Source organism: Cyprinodon variegatus, unplaced genomic scaffold (genome assembly GCF_000732505.1).
Source record: "Cyprinodon variegatus isolate N-32 unplaced genomic scaffold, C_variegatus-1.0 Scaffold205, whole genome shotgun sequence".
In the NCBI taxonomy this organism is placed as follows: Eukaryota; Metazoa; Chordata; class Actinopteri; order Cyprinodontiformes; family Cyprinodontidae; genus Cyprinodon; species Cyprinodon variegatus.
Genome location: NW_015150658.1, coordinates 493790 through 505366, shown reverse-complemented (window position 1 = coordinate 505366; position 11577 = coordinate 493790). Strand labels below are relative to the sequence as shown.

At 37.0% G+C, this 11577-nt stretch overlaps 1 protein-coding gene across 1 annotated transcript in view; it reads left to right on the top strand.

The window, feature by feature from the left end:
• The window catches only part of fancm (Fanconi anemia complementation group M), a 51909-nt gene that overhangs the window by 33423 nt on the left and 6909 nt on the right, over positions 1 to 11577 (top strand). The window contains exons 14-15 of the mRNA XM_015379997.1: positions 8588 to 10208; positions 11365 to 11447. Of these exons, the coding sequence (XP_015235483.1) occupies positions 8588 to 10208; positions 11365 to 11447 (1704 nt within the window). The remainder of the gene's footprint in view (positions 1 to 8587; positions 10209 to 11364; positions 11448 to 11577) is intronic.

Here is an 11577-nt window from a genome sequence, read left to right as displayed (position 1 = left end):
GTGAGTAGAAAATGAAGGCTAATCATGTTTTGGGTGTACTATTCCTTTAAGCAGGGAAACTGACTCGTTTTGATATGTTTTGCTTTCTACAATCCTCTAACAACGAATGCACATAGATCAGGTGCCTGCTGATGAGGAAAAGGGTTACACAATGATTGCAAACATCTTGTGTAAATCCTGCCTGTTTTCATAATAGAAAGACAGTAGAGTGCATTTAAGCAATGGGAACTCAAATGTTATAAACTCACATGGACGAGAGGAGTCAGCTGCTTTGCTTATCAACATACAACTGTGGTTTGTTTGGAGTTGCTATATTTGGTGTCGTGACGTCAAACGGCAAATTCCTTCAATGATAAACGGTCTCCATCGTGGCTTTGGTTTTAATAAATGAAAATCCTCTTTCCGGTCTGTGGCGTCACGGCTCTCCAGTTGCATCCAATAATAAATGAGAAAAACCCAAATTGACCCTTCTTTGATAAACTGAAGACACTAAAAATACAACGGCTGCTTTTTGGAAATCTATTTTAACCTTTCTGTGAACTTCAATCCAATTTCACGATCACATTTTTCCAGTTCTTTTCCTGTTTGTTTGTTTTTTCCTAAAAGAGGCGTATGATCAGTGACGGTTTATCAGCATGATAACATAGAAACAATTAAGCTAACATTCCTGTAGCCTGATAGAGCTGGAAAATAGGGGACATTTTAATGTCTACATGGATAGCTGTTTAAAAATCTAATTGGTTTTGTTTTCATACAGAAGAAGGGATGTTTTCTGATTTTAAGAGACTCTAAACCATTACAGAAGTTTCAAACTGCATGAACTTTATCACATTTTATCATGTAGCAACCACAAATTTGAATATTGTTTTTTTATTTCATGCTGTAGTTTAAGTCTAGCTTCTGATGGAGATAATCAGGGAGCAAACGGCATCTTGAAGGCCGAGGAAATCGGTGGCCGGTCAAAGAGAAGTTTAAAGCAGGATTAGGGTCTCCCACCAAAACTGACAGCCTGGTTGAGGGGAGCATTAATCATATGACAGAATCTATCCAGAGGACCTATACTAGCCGAGCCCTCAAATGGAAAGAAAAAAATCAAGCTAATAAGAGCTTCAGTTTGAATTTAAGAAAACATGACTAACTAAGAAATTTTTGCAGTGCAAATTCAATGCATTTTTCTTGAATTGAGCAGGTAAGTAAGGCCCTTTGTTAACGAAATAAGACAATTTACATTTAAAACAAGAAAAAACCATTTTTTAGGCTAAGCTTACTTATTCCATAGGCAGATGATCTTATTTATAGACACAAATTAAGAGTAAATAGACTTATTTAAATATTTTTCTTGCTAATTTTAAGATCCCTTTTGCAGTGTGGAGTTGGAAATAATGCTTGTAGGGGACACAGAAAAAAAGCAATAAAAGGCACCCTGGTCAAATGAAACCAGCCTGTAACACACAATGCCGTCAGTGAAGCATGATGGGAGCAGCATCAAGCTGGGGGGACGCTGTCGTTCAGAAGGGGCAACAAAACTGGCGAAATGATGTGAAGGCAGATAAAGCTACGAAAAGAAAGGTCTTGAAACCTTTGCAGGGGTTCACCCTCCAGCAGGGCAGCCGACCTAATAATACAGCCAGTGACATTGTCAAAAAATTAGCAAAAATTTCTTTAAATAAGTGTTTTTTCCCTTTAGGTTAGGAATCTGTGATATGGATGTACTTATGGGATTTTAGTTCTAGAAAAGTTTTCACAGAATACAACTAAGACTTTTAGAAAGCCCTATATAATTTCCATCCCTCTTCACAGAAAAACTATTTTTGCTCTTTCACAGAAAATAACTCTGTTTGTGGTCATAATGTTTCAAGGTGTGGAAAATTTCAAGGGGTGTGGATATTTCTTCACAGCACATAATCCTGGAGCACAAACCTTGAAAGTATTTAGAGCAGAAATGATTAAACCATTTTGAATGGAATCTTAGTCTTGATTTGAGGTAATGAAAAACATCAGCTGAAGCTCTTCCTTCATTCAACCTATCTACAAATTTGCTTTTTTTATTGTTAAGATTGTTACTAGCTTCGTGTCACCATCTGCTCCTTGAGAGAACCTGCTTATAATAGAACCCCTGAATTGTCTAAATCCCCAATAACTGGGTCAGCGATTATGGTAAAATTGGGCTCCTGTTACCGTTTTAGTCCCTCTGTTGGTCCTAGACGTGAAAAACGAAACGGTCTCACCTAAATAACACGAGGAAAAACAGGCAGCTTATCAATTGAGCTTCACATAATCATATAACCTGCAACTTTGAAACCTAATTTAAGGGGTAAAACTTTGAAAATGTAATTATAATTTTATAAATGCAGTAAAAGTAAAATACACTGGTAGAAAATAATTATCAATTTAGTTTTAAATTTTAGGATTTCTAATTTGTCCAAAAATAGACATTATGCAACAAACAATTGTTGAATGTAAATATGTATTTTATTTGATTTCATTTGTGCTGAAAAATGAATATAATTTAATAAAATGAAAGTTTTTTTTTATTACATTCAAAGTCATCAAATTAAAGAACATAATAATTAAGAGGTTAATATAAATTGAATAATCCTTTTTAGTCCCTGCCTTCAATTAAAAAGTCCAATGTTCCTTTTCATTATTAACCGGCACTATAATTTTTCAGTTGATTAAGAATCTTAACTGTAAGTGGGGCCCTCACTGCTTTTGCTCTTTTCATATGGAGCCACACTCATATAACCTGCAGAGGGGGGACTGATTGTTCTTGAGTTAATTAGGTATGAGTGGTATAAAAATACCACAAAAAATACCTGATTTTTGTTTCTATTTTATAATATCTATAACACCTAAATAGAAATGTGAATCATAAGCATATGAATAGTTGTCAACCTGTTGATGATCTTTGTTAAGAAATCTTTTTAGTTTCTCCTTGTTTAATAAAAGGAACCTCCATAATTTAACCTGGTAAGATCTGCTGCTTTTTTTTACATGAATATATACATATATACACATTTCTTTATATCTTAATTTAATCTTAAATCTTTTTATGTTTCTAACCTAATTTAATCAAGTAAATAATTTCTGACTTTAAGAACAAACATTGTTTTAAAAGACTGAGGATAAAACTTAAGAGTAAATTTATTCATCCATTTTTAGCAAAAATCTTTTTTTTTAAGGGTTATGAAAAATATGTTACATCTTTGATTTATTGAAATAGATATGATATATTACCCCCTTTTTTTTTTTACTCTTATTACCAGAAATTATTATGACCCTCATATATCAAAAGGTGGTGAGGAGTTATTTGCAAAAAATCTTGCAGTATAACATGTGAGGCAGTTATATATTTATAAATGATGAGGCTGTACGTGTGCCAACCAAATATTTGCAGCAGAAAGTTGTGGGTTTGACTTCCTCTCTCCACACCGGCACGCCTTGCCAAGTTCCTGGTTAATGTGCCAAACCCCAGATTTCTTACTACTACTTACTACTACTTTCTGTTTATCTCTGTATAATGAAAAATAACAATTTGACTAATTCATTTAATGTCTGTGTTTTATCAGGTAAATATGTAAAACGAACCTTGACATTTCCAAATATTATTTGGGTGGTAAATCTCCAGTTTTTCTTTTTAATTCTTTTATCACCAATAGTCCTAAGATGTCAAACACACACAATTAAAATTCATACTTTAGTTTTAGTATTTTATGATGTTATGATCATGTTATGATCATGTTTTTAAATTATTCAGGGTTCTGCTCTAACTCTATGAAGCCAATGACATGTTAGTGCAACCAGCTCCTTAAATCCTTAAAGTAAAAACTTATCATTTATAAACTATAACTCGCAATAAACAAATCATCTAAAGCCCCGCGCTGATAAATGAAACATTGTTTTGCATCACTAAGCACTAATGATTCTCATAGCTTGCTTGGCTGTGCTGAAAACCCACAGATATACACATGCGTGTCCATGAGAAACTGGGCATGGAGGCTTCCTTACATCCAAAGGTAAAAACCATGGAAACAGCTTCCCATAGACCATGTTTGTTCAGTTAAAAGGATATAAAGTGTGGCTTGGGGTGAGTTGCTCTTTAAGATCAGAAATAACATCACACTAGTAAAAAAAAGAACATCCGATACAGAAATGCATGCTTTATGAAAGGTATGTTTAAGAAATGAACATTAAAAAAAGCCTGAACACCCATTTTATTCACTACTCACTTTCAATTAATGAGGGGTGAGGTTTTTATAATGGCAGCTACGGTTCCAATTCAGCATAGAGGCCTCTTGACCTTTTGACTCCAACGCGCCATGCGTGCACACACTCTTTAATCCCTTCCACTTCCCCTGTATCTCACTGAAAATTGGACGATTTAGAAAAGAGTGTGATTCTCACTCTTATTAGTCTTAGAAATTACCCGTCGCTCATTCATCTTTTAGCCTCATTATCTGCCAGACTGTACTTTTATTTCAATCTTTTTCTAATCACATATCCCTTTTACAGTTAACCGACAGCGGGCATGCACGCAGACAGACCCCCTTCTCTCATGATTATGCAACCGTTCTCTGGACCGTTACATAAACCCAGAGAGATGGAAGCAGGTCAGGCCATAATGACCTACATGTACGGGGAGATCGGAGACCAGATTTTAAAAAGATAACTCCAATTTCTTTTTAACAGAACTTAAATAGAAAACTTCTGTCGTTCATGTTTTTCTTTTTCTGTGTCCCACTTTAGTGGTCAGGGTTGACCCAGACTAATATGATTTATGCAGCCTTTTAGATTAACATCTACTGTGTGGATCGGCTGATCTAATACTTCAGGATTTCAGAGGTTTTAAAATCTTAAACAATATCCCCGTTCTTGTTTTCTGGCAGTGTTTTGTTAAGTTTTTTTTTAACTAAAGTTATATAAATATGACTTCTACCATCATTCCACTTCAACAAAAGCTGACAGGAAGATTTTTCAGCTTCTGTTACTGCTTTGCTGCCCATCCATTTGAAGCCTTGTTAAAAGGGTAAACACTGATTAGAATAATTTAAAAAAGTATCAACTTTGACCAAGCTGTTCAGCTTTCATGGTTTTTGAATTTCTATGATTATTGTAATACAGTGAAGTGAGTTAATCAGTGGAGAGGGGTCTCCACTTTGCTTTTTTATCATCATGTGGGATAAAATGATGCAAATCATGTGATGCTCAGAGATTGTTTCTGCTTCTGTTTTCATCATCGAGGTTATTTTGGTCTCTGACATTTTTAGACCCAGAGGCATAATCTGTTCATTATTTAATTGGGACAGTTTAATTTAATCCACTGTGATTCCATAAATGGCATGAAAAACGTCACAAAACACACCAAAAAAAGAGCACAATAACAGATCCCTCCTGTTGAACTTTGGAAAACTTAAAGCTCCACTTCGGTACTTTTAATGAATAGTTTCATGTCCAAACAGCCTTATTATACCTCAAAAGACTGATTCTGTCCTCAGGTCAATTAATGTTAAAGCATAATATGGGATAAAAAAACCATAAAGTAAATAATTGATTTAGTGTTTTGCACAATCATTCATACAATTTTGCTGTTAAACATTTTGTCATGCCATAGCCCCAAATTCTGCATTGAATTTTTATGTAAAGGACTAAGTTTTCCAAATTTCTTTACAAATCAAAAATCTTAAAAGTTTAGTGTGCATGCTTAGCCTCAAAGAGGTTTACTGTAGAAGATTCATTATCAAAAATCATTATTGGGGAAAAAATAATTCAGTGCTTCTAAAAACTTGAGACTTGGTTGGATGTTAATTTTTCAGGACAACCACTATCAACACCTAACAAGACTGGTTTAGATCACAGTATATTCTAATGTTAGAAAGGCAGAGTCCAAATCCAGACCCAAATAAAACTGGGAATCTTTGACAAAGCCTGAAAATCTTTCCCTTCATTCTTACTTACATTCAGTCAGTTTTGGAAGAGGATCAAGCAACAGATTTGAGTCTCTAGAGGCGTTAAGCTGGTAGATACATATCCTAAAAGACGTAGCTATAACTGCATGCTGGATTTTCTATTGTTGGAAGAAAAAAAAGTGATCTTCCCTCCACTTTGTAAGATGCACTACTTTCTATGACAGAATATTCTAATGTATTTCAGGGTTTTTCTGTAGGAGAACTGGCTATAAGAGTGGATTCCAAAGTAATGAATTGCTAATAAGAGTTTGCAGTAGCAGTAATCAGCTCTGTGTTGGCTGGTTAGTGGAGTAGAGGAGGTAGTGCAATTATGTAGAATTTAAAGTGAATGCAGGTTTCCACATAAGCAAAAACTGTCATCATTCTTCCAAACAATCTGTTTCCACATTTATTTTTAAGTTACCTCCACCCAGAATCATTTCCTCTCATTTATTCCAGCTTATTTCCCCAAACAGTTTGGTTGTTGACATAAAAGGGTGTGACTTTCAAATACAGCAGTAGGATTTTATTGTTCAGTTTTTGCCAAATGAAAGTAATCTGATAAAACATGAACCTGTTTTCTATATTAGAACAGGCTTAGGAGGTCAGACGTGTTAAGATTAATATATAAATATATGATGAAACCATTTGATTTCGATTCCTTTAGAGTTGAACTGTTCACTTGTTTCGGTCGGAGAAAATGCTAAGAATGAACTAGAATAAAATGATGGTAAGAAAATGATGGGCTTTCTCCTGGTCGACCAAACATAAATTGATGAATTTTCGTTACAAAGGAAACATTTGCTCAGATTTAATCTCTTTCGTGAAAGCAAGAAGAAAAGGGTCTTTTTTCCATTCTGCTCTTGGTTCACTGAGCTTCTCCCTCCTCCTGGTGCCAGATCCGATGGCTCCCCGCCGGTGCTTGTGGGATACCACTTTAGCCGAATCACTTCCAGGTCGAAGCTTTGACGGACGTTGGGCAATCAAATGTATTTAGGCCTCAAATCGAATTAAAAAAAGGGATACTTAAAAAAAAAGTTTGGAAACCTTTCTAGATATACTCCTTTTTTGAAATCAGCATCTTAGATTAGGCAAAAGTTCTTTCCACATCATAAACCCTGAGAATGATGGATGTTATGTCAGAGTTCTCCTTCTCTATATGTGGTTGCAATGTGATAAGACACTTCCTGATTGGATTAATGTATGAACATGAGCAGAAAAGCTGCTTTGATTGGTGAAATGACCCCTGCTTCTTTTGCTGTGAGTCCACAGTTCTTTGGACCTGTTGCATTATGACATACATGCCTGTTTCCATACCACCCTTAACTTACATCAGCTAAAAGGTTCCCATTAAACTCTCTGTCTGTCCTGAAATCTCTATTTGTTTTGGTGTTTGTGTAAACAACATCCACGATGAGAGAGTCACCAAACCCCTCACTCTTTGACATCAGAACCCAAACTACGTGAAGGAGGATCTCTAGCAAGATTTAAATGTATAATAATAATAATAAGAAGAAGAAATGCAGCTTTATTTATAGTCTGATAGTATCCCTTAGTTCTATCCAGGACAACGGGTAAATAGAGGCACCTGTATGTTATATAATTTCAGTATAAATTCACCTAACCTTTAATGTTTTTTTTTAGTTGTTTTGTTTTATCTTTAAGAGACCAAACAGCATTAAAAAAGACCAACTAACACGGCAGATAGGTCAGAGAGAAACATGTAGAGAGGTTTGAAGCAAAGAAGGTAAGACTTTGAGCTAAATAACTTCAGGGTCACTGAATATTAATGTCGGCCATGCTTTTCAGGTTTTTATCATTTCAAAGATTTTAGGAATTAGGTGCTATTCCATTAAAGATGTAAATACATAAAAACAGGCGTCCACTTTTCTGCGTTTGTGGCATCAGGATTAGATTAGCTGCTGTGTGGAAAAAAAAAGAGCAAAAAAACATGAAAATCCTCCATATTCAGACAGATGCAGCTGTGAACGCCTTTATTTTTTTCCAAACTCTTGATGATTGAGTTTAGCTGTGCCAAAGAGCATGAAACCTGTGCAACATTGAACTTAATTTGACCGATTTACTACCTCTTTCTCAGTGGAAATTTGTGTTTTTAAATCTTTTATCGATAAACGTAAAAAGATTGTATAGCTACACCACTAAAGTGACCAACATTCTCTCCATTTCTACATGAAATAATTATTCTTCAGCCATTAAATAACTTATTAAACTAAAAAAAAATGCAACGGACATGATGTCTGTCAATGTGTTTAAAGAACAGAAAAAGGGTTAATCGCGATCCAATGAATGACTGGTGACTCGGTCCAATTAATAAATTTGGCTGATTAACTGGTGCATCCTTGCAAAATATAAACCTGAGGAGTTTGAGCTTAAATAGGTGAATTTTATTGGAGAGAAAATGTACAAAAACTAGTCTAAATGATTTTTCAATGTGGGTCCAGAAAAACTTTCCTTGGAGGAGTTTTAAAACTTTCTCTCAGGGAGAGTTTCCTATATTTTATGTTCTGTTTCAGTGCTGTGGATAAAGTTGAAACGGTTTGGACTAAATATTTCCTTTGATCCTGGAAAGTGTCCCTGAAAGTAAAAGCGTGCCTCGTAAAACCGTTTGTGTTTATTTGCAGGGGGAATGCCGGTACGAACAGCAGCTGTCTTCCTACCTCCATGGAGACACCGACACCAGCAAGAAGAAACCAAAAGCTGCAAAGATCGGCACAAAGAATAATAAGAACAAAGTTAAAGCTTGTCACTCGTCCCGGTCTGAGCTGGAGTATATCGATGAGGAGGCAGAGATGGATACTGCAACCGTGGCGAGGTTCAGTTCTACATCAATCCCAGAGAAACGAAGGCTCCCAGATGATGGTTCCACTGATGGACCTCCTGAGGAGGATTTAGGAGCTGCTCCTTCACACAGCTTTAACAATGACTCTGACGTGGCTACTATTACAGAAGCAGAACAATCCTTTAGAGATCCTGCAGAAACGGACGATGTTATAGCGTTGAATGCAAGAAATGATGAAGATGATGATCTTGAGGAGATGTTCTACCTTCCTAAAAACTGTTCTGTGTCTCGGCCGCACTCCGACAAACCCAGAAGAGACGAGAGTCTGAAGGCCATCCTTTCCAATGTAGCCGAACTCCTCTCTCGATCTCCGCCTTCACTGGAGAGCATTTTAGAGGCAGGAGAGGCTTGGAAATGTCATCCTCCATCACCTCAGATGCCTCTTCAACCTTTCCCCGTCAGTTTCAGTTTGGAAGTGGATGATGACGAGAATGATGATAGCTGTGATGATGTGTCAGCTCCTGACCAGAACTTTGATGAACCGGTGACGGTGCAAGGTGGCGGTGAGGACGGGGAGCCTGATAGTCCTACCTGGGATGAGGTGTTCGAGGATGAAGAAATCGTTGATGAAAATAGCAGAGATGATGAGAAAGAAACGGATTCTAAAAAGGGAGATGATGTAACGAGGTTGGAGGATGCTGCTGTGGTGGAAGATGAAGACTTTTCCAGCAACCTCCAGATGGATGAGAGTATGGACTTGTTTGAAGACGACGAGGCTTTCATGCAGATGACAATTCCAGATATTCCTACTCCTGAGGACAGCTTCCCAGCGAGGGAAACCAACGTCTCACACGCTGAGGATTGCATTGAAAAGATGGCTGAAGGTGAACACGATGAGGCTTTAGGTGTAAAGCTAACGATTCAAAGCAGCCACAACATGTCGCACAGACAAGCCGAATTTCACAAACCAGCAGATCATTCACAGAAAGCTGCTTCCTGTTTCCAGTCTTCGACTGTGAGAGAAAATCCTGAGCAACTAGATTCCTCTCATGATTTATTCTCAGTTAATTTTGATCTTGGTTATTCGCTGGACGACTCTGAGGATGAAACAGAAATGGAAGCTGCTCCTGCTTCTCCATCTCCTAAAAAACCAGCTGATTCTGCTGCGCCTTTGCCCTCAACTTCTACTTCCTCTACTCCTCGTAACATCTTCACAGGACGCCTCAGGGAGTCCAAGTTATCTTCTTCACAAACTAAAGTGAGCTGTTGGAAGTCTAAGGCTGAAGAGCTTCCATCTCCTGTCCCTTCACTGGGTACCAGACGGACACTCCTGTCCGGGTTCACCAAACCTGCGTCTTCCAGTCCAAAGTGGAGCCGAGCAGAAGGTGGCGTCGCAGCGATGAGCACCAACAGCAGCTCCTGGCAGGAACCGGTTCATGTGAGGGAATCCTCTCCTAATCCAGGTCTGTTCATAAAAACTAAGTCCAGCTTTATGTTTTAGTGTGATCAGCTGCTCCCTAATCAGCTAGAAAATCAACAATAACTTTAATTGAAAAGGTGAAACTCATATTGCTGCTTTTCTCCGGGTTTAATATACATTTCAAGTGTTTCAGTTGCCACGATTATTGTTTGGAACTAAAGTGAACAAATCTGTCAGTCTCGGAAAGCTTGAAATAGTAGCTAAATATAAATATTATTGCCTACACGTTCATAACTAAAAGCTGTTTGCTAATTAAAGAAGAGCGCTGTACCCTAAGATTTTAATGGAAAGTTGAGTGGAAGGAAAAGGTGCATTAAAAAAGGTGCACAAGTACATTGAATTAGGAATCAGATTTATGACCAAGTAGGTTTGCACTTACAAGGAATTTGACTTGCCATTGATGGTGCAGACAAATTAGATATAGTGAATACAGAATCTATAGCTACTGTATATACAATATAAAACATATAATATGCTATATCCAATATATAGTCATATATATACACAGTAGACTGAAGTAATGTAACGCAGGAGGTCTGGAGATGCTATGTTGGTGTAGCTTCTAGGTTCTGAACGGGGGAGGGAGAGAGGCAGTGTCAGTGTCACAGGGGTCTCTGGGCCTTGTTGATAAAGCTGGCAGCGGATGGGAAGAAACTGGTCTGGTAGCGTGAGGTTTTATTCCTGATGGAGCCTCCTGCTAGGGGGAAGCGACTGAAATAGTTTATGGCTTTGTGAACAGATTTAGCTTCAAAATAATTGTGACTGTCTACGAATTTTTCTTTTTTTTGTTTACATAAACTCTAGTCATCAAAATGAAAAGATTTATAACAGTTTTAATACACTACTCTGTGCAACTAGTTTCCCTAAGTTAAATTTTTCTTCTTCTTTTTGTGCCTTGTCTTGTATTCTGATGTTTGCTTCCTTTTTATTTAGGAGCTATTTACCTTTTTTCCTCACAGCGGCTCCAGTTCTCCAATGTTCTACCCATTAAATTTAATGTGAATGAATCTAATTAAATCATTTTGTATTAGTATTGTGATGTATTAAGATTGACCTGTAAATCCCCGTAGCTTTCTGTAGGTTTGTCCAGTTTGAATCTATCATTCAGATGTTTGAATGTTGTGTCTGTTCATCTGCAGCGCCTTACAGTGACAGTGAAGAGGAAGTAGTTCAACACAAAAGAAGACAACACAAGGTCAACCCCTTGTCCTCCCCAGACGTGGTGAGTAAAGTTAGCCAATAGGAAAGCTTATTTAAATAGTTAATTAATCATTGAAACCAGGCAGGATTTGAGAAAAATTATTTATTATCAGAACCATCCCGTTATTGTTAAAAAAAACTACAAAAAAGTC